At 45.3% G+C, this 22,924-nt stretch overlaps 1 protein-coding gene across 1 annotated transcript in view; it reads left to right on the forward strand.

Moving 5' to 3' along the window:
- LOC119167765 (uncharacterized) overlaps positions 1–22,924 on the forward strand; it is a 219,787-nt gene that overhangs the window by 125,930 nt on the left and 70,933 nt on the right. The window contains exon 4 of the mRNA XM_037419295.2: positions 16,683–16,842. Within this exon, the coding sequence (XP_037275192.2) occupies positions 16,683–16,842 (160 nt within the window). The remainder of the gene's footprint in view (positions 1–16,682; positions 16,843–22,924) is intronic.

The raw sequence follows: 22,924 nt of genomic DNA on the forward strand, positions 1-22,924 counted from the left end.
CAGCTGAAGCGGCGAAATTTTTCATCGAAGCCATCGTCTTAAGACACGGTGCTCCCGCAATAGGCATCACCGACAGAGGTACTGCGTTCATGGCCGAGCTTTTGGACACCATTTTCCGACTAAGTGGTACAGCTCACAGGAAGACAACGGCGTATCATCCCCAGACCAACGGGCTCACCGAACGCCTCAACAAGACCCTGGCTGACATGATAAGCATGTATGTAGGTGTAGAGCACAAGAACTGGGACATCATTTTGCCCTACGTCACGTTCGCGTACAACACGGCTCGTCAGGAGACCAATCGGAAGACGCCCTTTAGTCTGCTTTACGGACGCGAGGTTACGACAACGTTAGACGCAATGCTCCCTCATGAAAATGATGGCAATGAGACGAACGCCGAAGAGTTTACCCAGCTAGCAGAAAAAGCCAGACAACTTGCCAGGTTGCGAATCACCAAACAGCAAGACGACGATGCCAAACATTACAACCTCCGGCACAGACCCGTCATAAAGAACGTGGACGACAAAGTATGGGTCTGGACACCTATTCCTCAGCGTGGCTCTCCGAAAAGCTGTTGCGAAGATACTTCGGACCCTACAAAGTTCTGCGATGTATCAATGACATCAACAACCAGGTTGTTCCGGACGGCGTGCAGTGTTCAAAGCGGCGCAGACATTCACCACAAATTGTCCACGTGCTTCGGATGAAGCCTTACTTAGAGTGACTAACTGTGCAGTTTTGGTTTCGCCTTGCTTCCCAAACGTTTAACATCGGGACGATGTTTTTTTAAAAGGGGGAATAATGCCGCGCGTATGTGCCAGTGGTGAGGACAACGAAACGAAGCAGCGCGAATGTCCTTGGCCGAGGGCAAAAGACGAAGAAGTCGTTGCAGTCTGTTTCCTGCGATCGATAAATCGTATTTGTTTAAGGCGCTTTGTGTGCTCGTCAATCATCTCGCGTCGTCAATATATATATATATATATATATATATTGTCATGACCAAGAAAGACACTGGGGCTCCGGCGCACGGATAGCTGGAGCAAGGAAAAGAAGAACGAAGTCAGAATAAAAGCAGCTGGCCCAGGATCGGGTGTTGTCTCTTGTTCTCTGTCTCGCTCATCACAATGGCGCAGTCGACGAAGAAGTCTTGCGTCCCGGCTTCGACATCCAGGACAGCCGTGATGAGCGCCGCTTGAGGACGGCGTCAAGGCCTCCTCGGCATCTGTTCACCTGCCACCACTGCCACCACCGTTCGGCGACGGCGTCAAGGCCTCCTCGGCGGCTGCAGTACACGTTACCGGTACCATTTGAAAAGAGACGCCGTCCACGCGTCCTTGGCTATGGATTCTGCCGTCAGCGCAAGCGGACAAGTGAACCCTCGGCGGGAAGCCACCGGTACGTGTCTTCGTGTTCGTCGGCAGTGAGGGCTTCTCCAACCAGGAACGCCGTTCACGCTTGTTTGACGATGAAGTCAACAACCCGGCCGCCGCTTCAGCTGCCCATCGGACCATCAGTGGATGGTGTCCATGCCTCCTCTGTGGTACCAGGGCATCACCCAATGGACACTATGCTACCACTTCGCGGCCGTAATACGCACGGGCTCCTGTCCTTCGGGAATGCTGTTCAAGATTCCCACGGCCTGAATTCTCTGTCCGTAACTCTTCCAACATATGAGACGCCAAGAAACGCTGTTCATGCTTTCTTGGACGTGCGTGTTACCACCGTGAGTACTACTAGAACCACGTACTTCACGGACGCGAACCAAAGCGGTTCAGAAGCCTCGTGCGACAGTGCCGTGGAGTTGCGGCGTACCATCGCACTGCTCCGCGCCGAGACTAACAAACTGACAGCGTTGATCACCGAGCAAGCTCCTACAATGTCGCCAGCAATGTGTGACATTAACGCAGTGTTGGATGTAGCTGCCTCATACGACCTTGAGGCAAGCACACCGGAGCAACGCAGGGAGCTTCGGTCTTCTCTGATCGAGCCCTCACACCAGCTCGACTGCTTCGCGTCGGTGATCTCTGCATTGCCACCTGCCACCTCACAATCACCAGCCGTCTGCGAACTACCGGAATTCCACGGGGTCCAGAACGACGCTGACGGCTGGGTGGCAACCGTCAACGCGATAGCAATGCGCGATGCCTAGACGGAAAAATGGACCATTGCTGTAGACCGTCTTCGGGAAGGTGCAGCGGCGTGGCACCGGTATGAAGGCTTCAAGCAGCAGTCCTGGGTGGAGTGGAGCTCCAAGCCCATAGCATTCTTCGGCCGGACATTCTCGGATCTCCCTTCCACCACCCAGTCCAACCTGACCGGTACCGAGGATGGAGTTCAAGAAGGTATCCATCTCGAGGCTCCAGCTGAGCACTCCAGTTCTCCACATGAGCTTCCAGACTCGTCGCTGGTACCAGACCCAAATTCGTGTCAGCCATCGGCCACCTCGTCCTCTTTCGTTGGGGGCGATACAGAGGGGCATAGGGTAGCTGTATCCTTCGTCAGTGCGTCCACTACCATATATCGAGCTCAAGTGGGGTGGCAGCTCGGTGTCTCATCGCAGTCCTCCATTATGAGAACAGGCAACAAGACCACCCTCGAGCCTCAGCAATTGGCATCGCAGTCTGTCCAGTACGCTGACAGCAATGAAGACCAGCACCCCAAGCTGTACCAACGGAATTGCCTGCTAAGCGTGCTGCGACCACTACGAGATAGCCATGGTCACTGACCAGAGTGTTCGACAGCCCCGCAAGGCGAGTCATCGCGTCCACGAGAGGGACCCCACAGACGAAGCCAATACGATGACAGCTTCACAGAATGTCCTGCCGCGGATGCCAACACCGGCGGTGAATTATGTTTTCTGCCACACATCAGAGAAGTTGCGCACCCACCCTCGACACCAGCCATGGCACCTAGCGCGTCTTTTGGGATACGCTTTCGGCAACCACGTCCGGCGTTTTACGTCAGCCGTTGATTATGCGGCCCGTCCGAAGCGCGCTGTCAGGTGCATGTTTGGCCGCTTCCCACAGAGAGTCTGTGCATGGCCGAGACCAACGGCAACGATGCAGCCAGTCTCGACCTCCCGATAGACTTCTGGCAGACTCCGAAACCCAGTTCCAGCGTGGTCGAGGCCGACCTCCGAAATGCAGCCAGTATCAACCACCAAATCTACTTCTGGCAGATACCCGGACCAAATCGCAGCATACCCGAGAGTGTCGGCTGCAACAGGGCAGCCAGTGCCAGCCGCCTGAGTCCACAGAACTTTTTCAAGAGATATCGTGGCGTGCAAAAGAGTGACCGGCTCGAGGCAGCCAGTTCCGTCCACTAGAGACGCTTTCCCCAGACCGTCGCTCCATCTTGCATTGTGGTCCGGGCTGACCACCACGATGCAGCCAAGCCTGCCCACCAAAAACTTTGCCGCCAGCTCCGCGCGAGCGCAGTCATGGCCGAGTGTCATGACCAAGAAAGACACTGGGGCTCCTGTACGCGGATAGCTGGAGCAAGGGAAAGAAGAATGAAGTCAGAATAAAAACAGCTGGCCCAGGATCGGGTGCTGTCTCTCGTTTTCTGGCTCGCTCATCACAATATATATATATATATATATATATATATATATATATATATATATATATATATATATATATATATATATATTGTGATGAGCGATATATATATATATATATATATATATATATATATATATATACACATAAGGGAGAGAAGTGTATACCTAAGGGCTCGTATTTCCGTGTTTTACCACAATATTAATGAGATGTAACAGACAGTAATGTCAAGGAATGTACAGGGGAAGTTATTAGAACCAATGGAATGTAAATAAGAAGAAAGAAGGAAGAAAAGTGGATGAAAAAATTACCAGCTGTGAGCAGGAATCGAACCTATGACCTTCGAATAACGCGTTCGATGCTCTAACCCCTGAGCTATCACAGTGGCCGTCCCTTCATCCACTTTTTGGGGTTTATATGTGAATTAAGAAGTAGGAGTGACAGTCAGCGCCATCTATAAGCCAAACAACGAGTGTGAAAACACTCTTATTCGCATGTTTGGCGTCACGTAGCACGTGAATTTATTATGAGTGGGCAGCTGATTAATTGTCCCTCTTATACAACCTAAACACACCAAGTCTGCCAGTACGAGACCCTCGTTCAATGAAATAAGGGAGAGAAGTGTATACCTAAGGGCTCGTATTTCCGTGTTTTAACACAATATTAATGAGATATAACAGAGAGTAATGTCAAGGAATGTACAGGGGAAATTATTAGAACCAATGGAATGTAAATAAGAAGAAAGAAGAAAGAAAAGTGGATGAAAAAATTACCAGCTGTGAGCAGGAATCGAACCTACGACCTTCGAATAACGCGTTCGATGCTCTAACCACTGAGCTATCACAGCGGCCGTCCCTCCATCCACTTTTTGGGGTTTATGTGTGAATTTAGAAGTAGGAGTGACAGTCAGCGCCATCTATAAGCCAAACAACGAGTGTGAAAACACTCTTATTCGCATGTTTGGCGTCACGTAGCACGTGAACTTATTATGAGCGGGCAGCTTATTAATTGTCCCTCTTATACAACCTAAACACACCAAGTCTGCCAGTACGAGACCCTCGTTCAATGAAATAAGGGAGAGAAGTGTATACCTAAGGGCTCGTATTTCCGTGTTTTAACACAATAATAATGAGATATAACAGACAGTAATGTCAAGGAATGTACAGGGGAAATTATTAGAACCAATGGAATGTAAATAAGAAGAAAGAAGGAAGAAAAGTGGATGAAAAAATTACCAGCTGTGAGCAGGAATCGAACCTACGACCTTCGAATAACGCGTTCGATGCTCTAACAACTGAGCTATCACAGCTTTTTTTTCTTTATTACCTGTTTTTCTGTACAGGTGTTCACACAGAAACATGAATGATAAAATACACTTGGACCAATATTTGATCCGAAGTGCTCACATTAAAATTTTTTCAGGTTGCACAATTCCTCTAACATTGTTAGCCAGCTGGGAGGTTCTTCTTCTTGTTTATACACCTCAGTGATATACCGCATATTTGCAATGAAGTTCTTCCGGACAGGACGTATGTTCTGGTCAAGATGTCTGTAAGCCATAGTGGTCTGCCAGATGCTGTGAAGGCTAATTAACATAACCATGTCGTATGGTATGCCGTCGTCCTCATACACACAGAGAAAACGAATGCCATGGCTTGTAATGGGGAGATCTTTTTTCAATGTTCTTTGAAGGATGTCCCAATGAAAGACAGCGTCCCAGCAATGAATAAACACATGGTCTATTGTCTCAGGTGTTTTACAAAGTAAGCAATCGGTTGTCCATGGAACATGGGTTCCCTTGTCCGCTAGCCACTGCTTTACGGGGAGAGTCCCGGAATGCAATTTAAAAAAGAAAGTTTTTGCCCCTGCTTTTACTTTCATCTTTTTGACCCTTTTCAAAACATCCTGTCCGGGTCTTCCATTGAACATAGATCTGTACAAAGGTGTTGGTAACAAGACATCACGGAGATCCCTGTACAGATTTTTTCGCTTAACAGTGGCAAGATATTCCAGCGAAAAGCGCACTTTCAAAAACTCAAAAGACTGTATAACTTCTCTCAAAAAACCAGACACATATCGGCACATACCACTGTTTGTAGACACAACAAAATCTGGGATGTGTGATGACAGCCTTACTTTTATCACTGTTTGCAGAAATTTGTTTCTTTGATCGCGAAGGGAAATAAACTGAGAGACAACTTGTCTAATAAATAAATGACATAAACCGAGTCCACCATTACTAACGGACTGGAATAAATTAGACCGGCTTGTACGTTCCCACGGTGATTTCCACACAAACACAGCAAAATTACTGTGAAACTTCTGTACATTGACGCGTGACATACAGATAACTTGCATGACATACCAGATTTTTGATATCAAAACATGTTGCACACAGTTGCACGTGCGAATATAGACAGATCCCGACCACCCCAGGCATTTGTTTTTTGCCTGAGGGTTTCTGCTTCACCTTTCCAGTAATCCGCGTTGTCGCGATAGCTGTCCAAGGGTACACCGAGGTACTTTAGGGGTTTGCTTTCCCATTTTACGTTAAGGTATACCTCAGGCCTCACATCCCAGTTGCCGTACCAAAAGGCAGTTGTTTTATGCCAGTTAATTACACTGCCCGTCATGTCACAAAATTTATTTGCCATGTAAATGACTTCACATATACTTTGTCTATCTTGGCAGAGTATGCCACATTGTCAGCATATGCGAGTAATTTTATCTCCGTGTTCTGTAACCGAAAGCCTTGCACACTTGAGTTTTGAATGATTGATAAGCAAAAGGGTTCTAGGTAGATGGCGAATAACAATGCTGAGGCCGGGCATCCCTGTCTGATAGAACTTAGTATTTCAATTTCTTCACTGAGCTGCTTATTGACTATCAACTGCGTTACACACTGTGAATATGCCATTTTGAAACCATCAAAAATTACGTCACCAACTCCCACATGCTTCAACACACTGAACAATACTTCATGGGAGACACGGTCAAAAGCTTTCTGTAGATCTATCTGCATGATTGCTATTCGTTCTTCAAAGGCGTCACAAATCTCTAGTACACTTCTTACTATATGTATGTTCATGGTGATGCTGCGACCTTTTATGCCGCATGTCTGGTGTGTCCCTAGAATCTTTTCAATAATGTTCTGAATTCTCCTGGCTAAAACCTTCATGAATATTTTATAATCAGTGTTCAAAAGACTGATAGGTCGATATGATGTTACAGATTGAAGTTTGCTGCTATCATCTGTCTTCGGAATCAAGGCAGTATGCGCCTGCGTGTAAGAGCGTGGCAGTTTTTTCTTTTTGTATGCTTCTACGATAACTTCGTATAGCGCAACTGCCACGTCTTCTTTATAAACTTTATAAAACTCCGCCCCGATTCCATCAGGGCCGGGCGTCTTGCCTGTACTTAGGTAGTCAATAGCTTTTTTTATTTCCCGTACGCTGATAGGAGCCCCTAATTTTTTCGTGTATCGTCGTCAAGCTTGGGCATCGCATCAAGAAAGACATCACAAAAACCCGTGGCCATCAGTACTCGTTTTCCGAGCAGATTGCGAAAATGGTCCACAAACGCCTCCATTATCTGATCTTTTTCATTCGTCAGTATGTCATTGCGTACTATTTCTCTGATTTCATTTCTTTGTGCGTACTTTTTTTCATCACCCAAAGCTCGTTTTGTGGGTGTCTCACCTATCCAAAGTTTTTCACTTCTAGCTCTTATTATAGCGCCTTTATACTTCTCTTTATCTAAAATCTCCAGTTTGTTTTTAGTATCTGTTATTTCATTCGTAAAGGAGCCGGGTTTCACAGTTTCTTCCTGCAAGAGCACTTGTAATTGCCTTCGCAGGTTCCTTTCCGCCTGTTTCTTCTCGAATTTATTTTTTGTAGATCGTTCTATTGCATTCATTTTAACCTCTTGTTTGGAAAATTCCCACTTTGTTTCCCAGTCATCTTTTTGATTACCGTAGAGTTTCGTGAGGGCTTCGGTTACATCTTTACCATAAGATGCATCTTTCAAGATTTGGCTGTTTAGTTTCCACAAGTGCCAGTTAAATTTAGGAGTCCTGTCTTTAGCGCCAAGTGTGAAACTAATCATACAGTGGTCGCTGAAAGACACTGGTGTAACAACATATTCATCACAGCACATAATAAGGTCCAGTGATATGTACGCTCTGTCTAAACGTGCGTGGCTTAGACCCTGGAAGTGCGTAAACTGAACACTGCAATTATACATACATAAACAAACATCTTCCAGGCCATTTTCTGCAATCATCTCATTTAAGAACACTGCGCTTTTATCAAATGACTGGGCCGGCTTGGCACGGTCCTCCTTTCTACAAACACAGTTAAAATCACCAAGAAGTTCTACATATTTGTAACATTCCAGTAAGTTACTTATTTCTTCAAAGAAAACTTTCACTGTCTCGGTTCGGAGCATAAACGCATATGACACGCCATTCGAAATTCAAGAAAGAAAAATCACACACTACGAAGCGTCCTTTATCGCTGCTTGCTACACTCCTTTCCACAACGCCTATCGATCGTCGTATGAAGAGCGCACACCCTCCTGATAAGCCATCAGCATGGAATACACAGATGTTATACATTGAGCGAAAAGGCAATGTCATATGATTGGTATCTTTCTCTGCCGCTATCTTAGTTTCCTGCACAGCAATCACATCCAAGTCATGCTCCGAAAACAGCCTACTCAACTGGTACTGCCGCCTTCTTGAAGATAATCCGCGTACATTTAAGCTGGCAAAACGCATTGCTCTTTTAAGCTTCAGGCTTTTTTTTTAAAAACAAGTAGCTGCTCACCATACCGTCTTAGCCGAACTCCGCCTATTTAGTCGTCCGGTGCACCTTCTTGGTAGAAGGCGACACATAATGTGTTGTCAAGAGGCCGATTTTCCCGTCCTCTTTTCCCCTTCTGTTATATTATGTTTGACCGCCAGTCGTTGCCTCCGAAGGAGAGCTGCTTTCGGTGGCGGTTCTTGATTGCTCATGTCACTTGATTCTGTTGAGGCTGCGTCTCGTGGTCGTTTCCCTCCCACACCTGGTTCCTCGGCGTCGTGCCACTTAATGGCACCACCCTCGGCAGGTTCCTGGACAGTTTGAGTAGATGTTTCACTCTCGTCTGTAGCAGTGGTTGCGTCGTTTAAAACATCAGTCTCCTTTGCGCTCGTCAGTGATTCTGCGGCCGCTTGCATACACGCAGGTTCACTTGTTTGTCCTGCTTCTTTCACATCCATCACGCCTCCTGTACTGAATGTTTTTTCCGCAGAAGTCACCTGTGATTTCGCCAATGCATCCGCGATAGGTTGCACTCCCCCACTGTCAGTTGACCTTGGCGGTTCTTTCTGCAATCGCGTCATGCCTGCTGCACTAGGTGTTTTTCCTTCACAAGCCGCTTTCGATTTCACCGATTCTTCTGCTTCGGTCTCGTCCATAGTGAGCTCGGATTTATCCATGCTCCCGGTGTTCAGTGCAGCAGCTGCATACGTCTTCGTGCAGTTCCCAGGGGCGTGTCCAAAACGCCTGCAAGTGTCACACCGCGGGACTCGACAGTCCCTCCTAATGTGGCCAATCTGCTGGCAGCGCAAACACCGCGGCGCTCTTCCGGTTGCCACAATAAGTGCGAGCTCTCCTCCAACTCGTAACTGGTGAGGTATATCGTCCAGCGTAACGTTAGCCTTTAGCCGTAGCGTCACGGTTCTCGTCATGGTATTCTGCTGGGTGTAGCCGTCAATTCGCCACTTATCCATTCCTACGTCAAGCACCGTCCCGTAGGGGGTCAGCACATTTCGTACGTCCTCTTCTCGTACGTGGTAGAGCAACCAATGCAGCTTCAGACGGACGTCGCGGTGGCTTGGGTCGATTATCATGCATTTGAGGCCTTTCACAGTCAATTGCGGATCAGCTAAAAGTTTCTTTACACCTTCAGTGCTTCGGCACGTCACTGCCCACACGTGGTTCATTTGATAAGCGCCGAGCGCAAGAACCTCGGTGGGCTGAACACGTCGAAAGAGTGGCTCGCGAAAGTCTTCCGCGTGATAAGGTCTTCCTTTTACATCCGCATGCAGAAAAACCGTGTTCTGAACCACATACCCAGTCGGCAGAGGGGGCAAAATAACAGCATAATCCTGGGGCATTTCAATCCTGGAACCGCGGCTAAACTGAGCCGCCGATGCCGCTCCAACGGAGCTCATGATACACACGTCCGCACGCTTTCGCAACCGGAAGTGGAATCCACCACTGAGCTATCACTGCGGCCGTCCCTCCATCCACTTTTTTTGGGGTTTATATGTGAATTTAGAAGTAGGAGTGACAGTCAGCGCATCTATAAGCCAAACAACGAGTGTGAAAACACTCTTATTCGCGTGTTTGGCGTCACGTAGCACGTGAACTTATTATGAGCGGGCTGCTGATTAATTGTCCCTCTTATACAACCTAAACACACCAAGTCTGCCAGTACGAGACCCTCGTTCAATGAAATAAGGTAGAGAAGTGTATACCTAAGGGCTCGTATTTCCGTGTTTTAACACAATATTAATGAGATATAACAGACAGTAATGTCAAGGAATGTACAGGGGAAAATATTAGAACCAATGGAATGTAAATAAGAAGAAAGAAGAAAGAAAAGTGGATGAAAAAATTACCAGCTGTGAGCAGGAATCGAACCTACGACCTTCGAATAACGCGTTCGATGCTCTAACCACTGAGCTATCACAGCGGCCGTCCCTCCATCCACTTTTTCCCCTGTACATTCCTTGACATTACTGTCTGTTATATCTCATATATATATATATATATATATATATATATATAGAATATATATATATATATATATATATATATATATATATATATATATATATATTATTATATATTGCCACGTTACATTTTCAAGTTTTGTGATCGCCCCAAACACTATACAATTCTCAGCGCAAAACGCGCGTGCAGTTTTCTAGAAGCTTTCGTACTTTAGTAGATCATTTTGATAAGATCACGCCCACTCTGCAAACTCTAGAGATTATTTTGGAACCTACGCCACCACCAGCGATAACGCTAGAACATTCGATGGCAAGAGTATAAATGCCGACGCACTTCGCCGACACTCCGTTCACTGCTATCTGTGCAATACTGCTACTGTAATCGGACTTTCCGTTTGCCGAGCACAGGTTCCTCCAAATAAACTGTTAAAACCCAACACAAAGAATCACGTCTTCGGCCACGTCACGACCTACGTGAAAATATATATTTGCTTTTTCCTTTGCTGATAATTCTGTTTTTTGGCATGTGCAAAAAAAGGAAAAGGGGGAAAATGTTTCTTAACTGCTCTGTACCCTTTCCGTTTTGTTTCCCTGTATTTATTGATGCATTTTTCTCTAATATTTTTTCTTTCGCACTTGCTCCGCTTACTCAATGCCCTATTGGGCCCTGTAAGGTATCATGAATAAATTAATAAATAAATAAATATAAGCTACCACCAAACGCGAAAAAGTTATGTTTCCGATTTGTTTATATCAATATTGAAGTTAAGCTTAGGCACGTTCAAAATTAGAAGCTATCCCAAGTACTAGGCACAAGGAAAAGTGGTACAATAATAGCAGATGATGTACAAATTGCCTTTTTGCCTAGGGGACGGGCAAAAAGTCATAAATGCCTGACGAAGCGCCTGTTCCTGAAAACCCAAAACCTACCAAAATAACACAACGCTCAAGGTAAAGTCAAACATGAATGTAATAATACATGCAAATCACATTTCTGTGAGGTTAAAAAAGTATATGAGAAAAATTTTCTCAGGTAATGCCATCCACAAAGCGCCTACTGGGACAACTAATGAAAAACAGAGAATATACTCAAACGCTAATTTGATTTACATGACGATACTTTAAACACAGAACATAAAATTTTAATACTAAAGTACAAAAAAGAATACGAAACAAAAATAACGATGACGATGATTATGCTTGCGTAGTCAGTAAGTGAGCCTGTATCTTCCTTTTGAAATTGCCGTATGAGCCAGTATCGTCAATAAATGTTCGTTCATAAAATGCGAAATTCAATACAATAGTTCTTGTACCACCAACTTATCCGTAATACTTTATCATCCAAGCTAACTGAACGCAAGCGAAGCCACCCCAAACAGTCGTTTGGTGCGAACGAAGTGAATCTTTTAACAACTACGCCAAAATCATTTCGAAGCGGGCATCCCAGAGCGCCGACATGTTTTACGTACACTACGTACACCTACGCTAACACGGTAATGTTAAATCTGAAAAATAGCGTGCGTACGCTAAGTGGGGCGGGTAACGTACGCACCTGCACTGTAAACAGAAATAAGCTGATATGGGAGTAAATGACCTTGTCCTCCAGCGCACGCCCCGAAAGGAGTTTTATAAACACCGTCCGGAGAGAGTAAAAAATTTACTCCCCATCAGGAGGGGGTTTTTCTATGGTGCCAGGGGGGGGGGGGGGGTTATATACAACTATCGGAGAACTTTTTAAGGTCAGTAGGGGATTAAATTTTTTCCATCGATCAAGAAAAAAATGGCGTCATCAGCCATACCATGCGCAAGCGTACCATTATTTGCATTACTACTTTCGAAGCACACAAGAATTAATGCCGTGCACAAACATGTTCACAACGTTCACGTATTATTACAACACTCACACTGACCACAGCTTGCCACCCGCAGTGCACACCTACCATCCAGTCACCGGGTATATATGGGCACCACATTCTGATCTCCCATGTAGCCCTGGAAAACCCTTTTCTTGCTAATAATTAAGCAATAAACACGCACGCCGTACATATGAAGTTGCGGTGGCCCAATTTAAGCACTTCAACACACAAGCCTTTTACCTTAATCCTGCCTAATATTCATTATTTTTTTAACTATAGCGAAAAAGTTTTATCAGTGGAAGCTATGTCGTACGGGCTGAATTTGCATTAGAAATACTGTTTGCTTATCCGCGAAAAGCACCGAATCATACACAAAGCCGGCGCGGCCTTGAATGAACACATTAACGAGGCCCATTTTCAGCAGCTCCACCGATGAACCGAGGTAGACCGCCGCTACCGCGTTCGACGACTAGGCCTCACTTACGAGTAAGGCACAGTAATTCGATGAATGACAGCTGGCGATCACAAAATCCTTGCTGATGTGCGGTTTACGTCGCGTTATTTTTACCATGCACAGAAATAGGTGTCCGCTATCGACGCAGTTTCAGCTACAGAGCGATAGACTTAAACGAACGAGACGGTTAGCAGTCGCTGTTGCCGTTGCTCGCATGCATTGCATGGGCAAGCATGCATGCCGTACGCTGTTTCTGTGTCTCCGCCTCGTTCGGCACTCGCCTTCGAGTCAGTCTTTTGACAGCTGCGGCCACAAGGCGCCGAAGTCAGTTATTCAACCCAGCAGCCTTTATTTTGTGTAAAACACATTCATTGCTCGCCGGTAGTCAGTGCTAGCTAGCTCGTACAGCTCGCCACGGCGGCCGGTGTGATGTGCGAGCTCGATACAATGCAGGCTTGATACCGACGGCATAGCGAGACCATCTGTTGGTGCCGGTGAAATACCGGTGACAATTCGAAAACTCACCATCGGCGGAGACGGGGCGAGCGCGTCGCCGGCGCAACTCTCACACGGTTGCCAGCCAGCCTGCCGTGGTTGAGCGAAGCCTACTTCGAACCACTTTGAAGTTTTACGGTGCAATCGCCGTAGGCGAGCGAAGCCTACTTGAGACTGCTTCGAAGTTTTTGACGGCGAAACTCCAGGAGCAGCCGCTGACGATCGTAACAGCTTACTTTTGCTACCATCATTTATTTTTCAAAATACTTAATCGACGTAGCGCGTTTTGAAACATAGGACATGGGAAGGGACAGAAGGGAGCGCTTACTTCCAACAAAATTTTATTGACTTCTGGACGCTGGCTACCCCTCTCACGTACATGTTTCTGTCGCGAGAATTCTGGTCGAGAAGCTTCAGTCCTTGCCACAAGCTCTCCCTCATGTTGAGCCAGTAAGACGTCAGAAGCTTGCCGTAGTGCCTTATCTGCATAGAATCTCCCACAACTTGAAAAAGGTTGGAGAACAGGCCAATGTAAAGGTGGTGTTTTCTGCCCCGAAAAAGCTCCCGTACTTGTGTATGAAAGTTGTTTCACATGCAAAACCAGGATGCTCTAAAAAGCACTTAACACTGTTTGTCACATGCGCGCAATTTCTAATCTATCAGATACTTCTTTCATGCGGTAAACACTACATAGGACAAACTGGCAGGTGTATTAATGACCAGCTCCGCGAACACGCTTGCAACGTAAAAAATGGTCGAGATGGTTTTTTGGCACTACATTGCAGCACGTGTGGCTGCAAACCACTTTTTTATGGTACGGTAATCATAGGAAAAAACAGAAATAAAGTGACAAGGGAGATTATTGAAGCAAAAAGGATTAGTGGATTAGGGCTGAACTGCGTCAGCAATCCTTCTCTCGGTCTTTGTGAAAAAGAATTGTCGTTTTTGAGATCATAAGTTTTTAGCGCATGGCAATAGAGGGTTTTTCATCTGTTTGTTGTTTTCGAATTTCATGAGCATATATATATGTACGCTCCTTCAAATAAAATTTTGTTGGAAGTAAGCGCTCCCTTCTGTCCCTTCCCTTGTCCTATGTTTCAAAACGCGCTACGTCGATTAAGTATGTCTTACCAACATGCCCAACTTTATACTCTAGTTATTCTTCGAAGCTTTTTGTTACTCGGCACTTTCAAGGGTGGCATTCACGGCGTTTCGTTGAGGAATCGGACCGTTGTGCAGCGTGGTTTAACGGTGCGAAATATATTGAGATGTTCACAGTAAATACGAACCGATCATTGCAATTCTTCGCTGCATTTATAATTTCGTTGCCTGTTGAGAGATGCTCACACGGTTAGCCACACAAAGCAACTGTGTTTCACACCGACGTGCAAACATATGCCCGTACATACACACGCACACACACACTCGCAGACACACGCACTCCACGCCCAAAGATGGCTTTCAAAGCTCCCATATGAGTTTTAAACCACGTGACCTGAAACTCCCTGGGAAGTTTAACAAGGTCATGTGGTTCATAAACTCTGTCATTAAGCAAGGGGCGTTTTACGACATGTGCCGAGTTCACTCTCTACCAGGAAGTAAATAATTGGGGCAGGGGATTTTTTTTTGGCTCATGTGCTTAAGAAACTCCCATCTCGGCTAACTTTTGCTTGCCAACTGTGATCGCGCTATCACGGTACACCCGGTATCTTAGTAAGCCCGGTATAATATAACTGTCTAATATAGGTAAGGAATCCGTGATACCGTAACCGCTCTTTCAAAACGGGATGTTTCACACTAGCACATGCTTTACATATGTCTAAGGTAAATAGGCTGCGTGCTATTTTTTATACCAGGCAATGTAAACTCCACTCGGAAGGGCTAAATGGGCATTGTATATCGAATGCTCAGATTTAAAGGCAAATTTAGAGGGGCTCATCACCTGTTGTGCTTCAATAAATTATTGATATGACCATCAGGCCTCACACCACCTAAATTATTCAATTTATTTTGTAATAATATCATTATTACTATTAATCCTACTACTATTAGGACTGACCCCGCCGTGGGGGTCTATTGGCTAAAGTACTCGGCTGCTGACCCGCAGGTCGCGGGTTCGAATCCCGGCTGCGGCGGCTGCATTTCCGATGGAGGCGGAAATGTTGTAGGCCCTTGTGCTCCCATTTGGGTGCACATTAAAGAACCCCAGGTGGTCGAAATTTCCGGAGCCCTCCACTACGGCGTCTCTCATAATCATATGGTGGTTTTGGGACGTTAAACACCACATATCTATCTACTATTAGGACTACGATTGGTAGTAGTAGTATAGTATACTGTCGCGTGTTAGATTCTAGCTTTTGCTCGTCCGTTCTTCGATAACATTGTCGTCATACACAGACAATGAGATACAACGACACGGGAACCCGGGGAAGCGTACTTCGTGCACTCAAGATGTGGGCGAAGATGACGTATCTGAGCCGTCTGTTTGCCGTTTAGATTCCGAGCTAAGCATGTTGCATCAGCTCTTGTAGGTAATTTCTGCGCATACGTTGTTGGTTTGAAAGGTGGTTCGAAATTCCTTCAATAAACTTTAATTGTTAACGCTGTTTTATGTCCTCTTGTTTGTGCTCCATCTCGTTCTTGTAGCAAGTTTACAAGAATTTATCAGTTCCAACTCGCCCACCACTGTAATGGAGTATGTCCTTCTGGTGCAGGTTTCAAACTGCTTTTGGGGAAAGGAGGGGGCGATCGTTTTATTTCCCCTCATCTTAATCTGCCACGGTGTCTCTCGCTACCCGCAGACACCCGATGTGCGGATGCGCCGTGGGATGGTTTCGCCAAGTGCAAAATAAAATGATGAGCCTGTGAATGTAAACTATAGCTGCTAATTGTGGTAAAACGGGAGCGTGTTGCACTCATTGCCACCGTTCGTGGATGTCGATCAAGGAGCCATGGATTTCTTAGAACTTAGTTTGAGAACCCATGACATAGAAGGATAATTATTATTTTTTCCATCGACTGACCGGAATTGATTGCTTAATGCTGAAGTTTACGCAATGACGTATTCATACCTTGCCGTATTCGGCAGCGTACTTTAGAAATAGCTGAACTCACCGTGGCGCTTCACGAAGCGAAGTTTTATGGAAGGTCCCTGCCGACTCCTCCGAAGACATTTGAAATGTATTATTCCGTGCACAGGGCTGCCATTTCATTATATTTTATATTTGCATGTCTAAGATGTGTTTCTGACACGCGCTGATGTGGAAAACACTGCTTTTGGTCCTGGTGTATTGGAGACACTGCTGGTTCTGTCGGCATAGCGTTGAGCAAAACGAACACGAGAAACGGGAACTGTTGCAATGTACAAAGTACTTTGTATATGGAAAAAATTAACATCTGTAAATGGTGAAACCATTCATCATTCAACGAAGAACTAATAACATCAAATACACGATTGAGCGCATTGTACAATTGGTAGAAGCGTAGCACAGAAAGAAAGCCAAGCTGACGGTCTCTCTTTTCGCTTATGTTTACAGGTGTTGAAGGCGTACATTCCTGAGACTACCGAAATGAAGCATGTCACGGCACTGCGTTCACACCTGATCAGCCTCGTCTCAGCGACGAAGCTCACTCCGCTTGCTTGCGAAGTGATTCGTACCAAGCTCATCATGAAATTGAACAAACAAACTTCTCTAGGTACGTATAAGACTAAATAGGGCTGTCACGCAACTGGGATTTTTCGATAACGAGTTTAACGCTACGGTAGACATTTCCCACCTTATGGGGGGGGGGGGGGGTCATGAGAGATCAAATAGGCGTGTTTTACTCTGAAATTTTCATGTTATTAGAAAGTTTTTAAAGAGTGCGAAACTAGAAATCCTATTTCCAAAAATGATCCCTAAGTTCCAATAAATATTTCATGAGGGCGGCGCGGGCGTCCCGTTATTCAACGTGGCTTTTCGGGCTAGTTCGTTCAATAAATGAAAAGGTGTCCAAGCAGACATGACCAACGGGTAAGCTCGTCCCGTTGCGTATCCCTCGTCCGTTCGAGGTTCTGTTGCCCTTATTGCTAGCCGCAAGTATCTTCTGACCTCCGTGTCGAAGTTGATACAAACTCTAAATGTTGTGTTCAAAAGATTGGCTGATGGCTTTGATACGCATTACTGTGAATTGTGTAAGAACTACCCAACAAAGTTTTCAATAGCCCTAATGAGGAAGTGTTCGTCATGAAATTGAGGAAAATGCTTGGGTAATTGTGTCCTTAAATTGTATCTGAATTGCACTGTTCTATAGGTTCGTTTCTTGTTTACAGTTGTATAATTTATTGTTGATGGGTTCTTTCATTCCTTGTGTTCACTCAGCTTGGAGTCAAATGACTCTAGACCGCTTCTGAATATATGCATATATATATATATATATATATATATATATATATATATATATATATATTTATATATAAATATATATATATATATATATTTATATATATATATATTTATATATGGGAGTAATAATTCAATATGCCAGTTAGTCTTCGTGAAGGTATGGGATACGGCACAACGGGAGCGTTGTCAACAAGGATAAATATATTTATTTCCCAACAGTTTCGGGAGGGGTTCTCCCTTCATCAGGGGATGAGTTAACTCATCCCTTGATGAAGGGAGAACAACAGTTTCGGGACCCCTCCCGTTGCGAAATAAATATAATACGGGTTGCAGCGCGAGCACGAATGTGCTAGAAAAAACAGACGAAAGTCGAGGTATGGAAGGCAAAGAGGACAACACGAGCGCTGCCTTCCATACCTCTTTGCCTTCCATACCTCGACTTTCGTCTGTTTTTTCTTGCACATTCGTGCTCGCGCTGCAACCCGTATTATCATGAACTCAAACCAACTAGCCCAAATCGCCATTCTTCTTCAAGGAAATAAATATATTTAACCTTGTTGATAACGTTCCCGTTGTGCCATATCCTATACCTATATATATATATATATATATATATATATATATATATATATATATATTCAGCAGGAAGTTCAAGGGGTCTGGTACGTATAAAGAACACAAGCGAGTACACGTACGAAAGAGCAATACTTTTATGCCAACGTTTCAGCCGTGGCACGGCCTTCGTCAGGGAATATATATATATATATATATATATATATATATATATATATATATATATATATATATATATATATATATATATATATATATATATATATATATATATATATATATATATATATATATATATAGTCTAGTAGAGTCTAGTAGATCCTCCGTGAGCGGTCACAACGTGGTTTATTTCGACGTTTCGGCCTAGAGTCTGGCCTTCATCAGGAATAAAGATACAGTATGTCGGTGCTCAGCTTTATACAATCTCAAATCAGAGGGCAAGGAAAGAGGAAAAAAAAAGGAAAGAAAAAAGAAAAGAAAAGGAAAGAAAAAAAGAAAAAGAGAAAAATAGTATACGGTGGACCCCCTCGGGTGCCCCCCTTCCACTTTTCCCTCCACTTCCCCCCCATCTCTCCCCCCCTTTCCCCTTTCTGAAGTCAGCGGTCTGTGTATGTTTCCGTTCACTAGCGCATTCCTCCCGATCAGACGGCCCTTCCTGGCACTGGCCGTTCGGTGTGGGGCAAAAAAGAGCTTTTCAGGAAGTCCTAAGCCTTTAACTACTCGGGGTCCCGTAAACAATTCGTCGTAGAAGGACGGGGGCCGCGTATTGTGGCAGAGGCTGGTCAGCGGGCATTTTAGGAAGTTCTAAGCCTTTAACTACTCCGCGCCCTGTCAACATTTCGTCGTAAAAATAGGGGTGCCCCGTATTGCGGTAGGCTGTGCAAGCGCGTGCAATGCGAATTCCTGGCCCGCTTCTAAATTACGCGTGTCGTGGGGGCCTCCTGGCTGTGCACATGGTTGCTGCTGGGCATGTCGTGCATGGCACAATTGATTGGGTAGTAAAATAAAACAAAACAGACGACAGCTGCACTTAGGAAGAGTAGTTACACTTGGAATTGTTTTAGGTTGTCCAGTGCCCTTCGCAGCTGCAGTGCCGTGAACTCAGTTACCATTTTCATTGTTGCCGTTATTGTTTTCTAATGCTTTAATTGCTGCAAGTGTACCAGGATTCTCATTTATTCCTCTATCGAGGGTGTTAAATCGGTGGATAAGGTATGACTCTCGTTGTTCACGTTCTCGATTTGATTTAAATCCCGTCTCTAAGAGCGTTACTGATAGTTTGTCGAATGCATGGTCGGGAAGATTGAGATGTTTTGATAGAGGTAGACTTGGGGCTGATTTCGCATGGGCTCTGTGATTATTGAAGCGAATCCTAAATGGTGTTTCTGTTTGTCCGATGTACTGCATACCACACACGTTGCATTCGAGTAGGTACACCACATTAGAGGAATCGCATGTTAGGTTTCCTCGTATGTTAATCGAAAACTTGGATTGCGTGCTGGTTGCTTTGTCTGTTTCTCGCATCGCCTTACATACAAGACATCGTGGCTTTAAGCAAGGGCGGCATGAATTATTGGGTGGTGATGTGTTAATTTGGGAGTGGACAAGGGTGTCTTTGAGGTTACGTGGTCGTCGGTAAACGACGCCTGGAGCAGATGGGAATGCGCGTTTCAGACGTTCACTTTGTTCCAGAATGTTGTAATGTTGTTTAAGGATTTTGTTTACATTGGGGAAGTTTCTGCTGTAAGTCAAGCAGAGGTTTGTTTGTTGTGGGTCTTCTCGTGGTGGTCGCTTCATAAGTAAGTCTTCACGCTTTAGTTTTTTCGCTTTTTGAACAGCGTCATTAATTACATGTGGGGGGTATTTTTGTTGCTCGAGCATAAGTTTTAGCCTCTATGAGCTCGTGTCAAAGTCAGCGTCTCTAGAGCAGATTCGCTTAAACCGGTGAGCCTGGCTGTATGGAATACTGTTTTTACAGTGGCGTGGGTGATCGCTTTGGTAATGAAGGTATTGTTGTCGATCCGTTGGCTTGCGATATAGGGTTGTAGAGAGCTTCTCTTCTTCTATCGTTATGGTAACATCAAGAAAATTTACGGTAACTTGCGAGTATGTGTGTGTGAAGTGTATGTTCGGATGTACAGCATTGTAAGTGTCTATAAAGCTGAGAAGTTCGTCCTCGCTGTGGGTCCAAATAAGAAAGATGTCTATGTATCTTCTGTATAACATTGATTTCAAGGAACTTTGTGCAAGAAATTCAGATTCTAGCTTTCCCATAAATATGTTGGCATAATTAGGTGCCATTTTGGTGCCCATAGCGGTCCCGCTGATTTGTCGAAAATACTCTTGGTTAAACTCGAATGAATTTAATTCGAGGACCATCCTCGTCAATGTTGCAATGGCAGAGAAATCTGGGGTGTTAGATTGTCTATGGTTTGTGTACATGTTTTGTAATGCAGCTATGCCGTCATCGTGAGGAATATTTGTATATAATGAAGAGACATCAAGAGTAACCAAGTACGAGTTTTTCGGCACACAGATACCCGCAATGTCTCGAAGAAAATGTGTGGTGTCTTTTATGTACGACGCGAGGGTGCATGGAATGTGGCTTATTAGTTTGTCCACGTACCCTGATATGGGTTCAGTTATTGTACCGATGCCTGATATGATTGGTCGACCTGGGTTACCGGGTTTATGAATTTTTGGGAGGATGTAGAAGCGACCTGGACGAGGGTATGCTGCTTGCATCAGTTTGTGGTCAGTGTTGGTTATCTTTTCTGCGTCCAACAGTTTCTTTAGTTCTGTTGATACGACACGTTTGTATTCGTCTGTCGGATCACCTGGGAGGCGTTCGTAAAATCTTGAGTCGTCTAGTTGGCGGTATGCTTCTTGTAGGTAGTCGGTTGTATTAAGGACTACAATTGCTCCTCCTTTGTCAGCGGGTTTTATTGTTATGTCTGTCCTAGATGCCAAATTTTTCATACTTATTTTTTCAGATTTGGTCAAGTTTTCTCGGTTTCCTTTCTGTCTGTGGTATTCGTGTACTATATCTTTCTGTACTGCGGTGATATAAAGGTCCAAGCACTTGTCTCGATTACTGTTCGGTGTCCAATCATTTGATTTACGGCGGTGAATTGTTTCTTGGTTAGAAGGCCTATCCAAGAAATATTCGCGCCACCTTAAGCTTCGAGCGAAGTTGTCGAGGTCTCGGAGTAAGTGGAATTCATCGAAAAATTTTGTGGTCGGGCAGAAGCTTAGTCCCTTAGATAGCAGTTTTACTTCGTCAGGTGACAAGCTCGTGTCCGATAAGTTTACAACCACAGTGTCACACGGTGTGTTCCTAGATGGGTGCTCGTTTGTACCATTAGTGTTTTCCTGGGTGGCGGTGTTGTAATGATAAGGCACTGTATCAGGGAACGCGGGTTTGGGCACATGGTCTCTTTCGAGTTTATGAATTTTTGTGGTCCTGATGGCTTGGTATTTATTCTGCTCAAATTCTGTTAATCGCGTGATTTCTTCGTTCGATAAAGTGTTGTGGCGGAGAATGGTGTTGGTCATAGCGACCAGTTTCTTTACCTGCTTGTCACTATGATTAAGAGCAATTTCTGTTAATTTAAGAGATGCCTCAAGGAGGACGTTTTTCCATGTTATTTGGTCGTGTTTATCTAGATTTGTAGCGGCTGGTGTGAGGGAGAGTGTCATACCCTTGGGGGCTATTCTAGCACGAAGGTACACTTGCAATGTTGATTTATGCATTTCATGTCTAATTCGTTTGTCAGCAAGTTTTCGTACTTTAAGGAAAGTGGCACTGCAACTGGGAAGTGATGAGCTGGACTTACATTTCAGAAGTCAATCTTCTTTTGGGTGCGGGGATGGCACTGATGAGGTGCGCAGGTTGTAGTTATGTCCGGCAGGCCTTCGTCGTTGTGGGGAGAATTTCGGCGTTGGGCTCCCGGCGAACGTGTTCGTTGGCAGTTCCGGGGTCCGTAACAGGGGGACGCGGTTCCGTAGTTCGGCAGGCTTCCCTTTGAGGAGTGGTGTAGTGGTGCTGTCGTGTAGTGCTTCTGGTCTCGACATCCGCAATGGAGGGACGCGTGTTGGCTGTTCTGCAGACTTCCCCCCTAGTAGTGGTGCGCTCTTGATGATGATGAGGGGGTGCTTGAGGCTCGCGGGAGTCACAGTTTCGTTGATCGTCGGGAACTCATCTGTGGTGTTGGGTGGGTGTGGGGCTCCTGGTGTATGTTGATATGCAGAAGTCTTCTCATGGGTGTCTTGTTGTGTTGAACGTATATTCACGGGAGCTGCTGGTTGAGTCGACCACCCCGTTGTAGCTTCAAGATCTCCACGACCGAGTGCTTTCTTGAGGGTTTCGGCAATCAAAGCGACACCCATAAAACTCGGATGAAGCCCATCCGCAGCAAGAAAGCGTCTTGGTGGCAACTGCTCGAATTGGTAGTCAATGTATGACACCTTGCTTGGTCTTCGGCAGTAGGCCTTGACTGTCTCGTTGAATTGACGAGCGTCCCGGTTGAAGCGGTGCACGAATTGTTCGTTCGATCGCTGCAGGTGTAGGTTGAGGTACCGGGGCAGCACGCATGAAACAACGAGCCTTTCGAGTTCCTGGCGTGTCCGAAGCGTGTTGTTCACTAGGCGGCGAAGGCGGCGTAGCGATTCGTCTAGTCCGTACGACGCCAGCTCGCTCGTACCGACGTGAAAAACGAGCGTGGTCACAGATCGTGGTATGCCAGCAAGCTCTTTCTCGATGTCGAATGTAGAGGCTCCGCGGATGGAAATGATTGCAGGTGTCGTCTTCTCATGTGGGT

Source organism: Rhipicephalus microplus, chromosome 3 (assembly GCF_043290135.1).
Source record: "Rhipicephalus microplus isolate Deutch F79 chromosome 3, USDA_Rmic, whole genome shotgun sequence".
Lineage (NCBI taxonomy): Eukaryota > Metazoa > Arthropoda > Arachnida > Ixodida > Ixodidae > Rhipicephalus > Rhipicephalus microplus.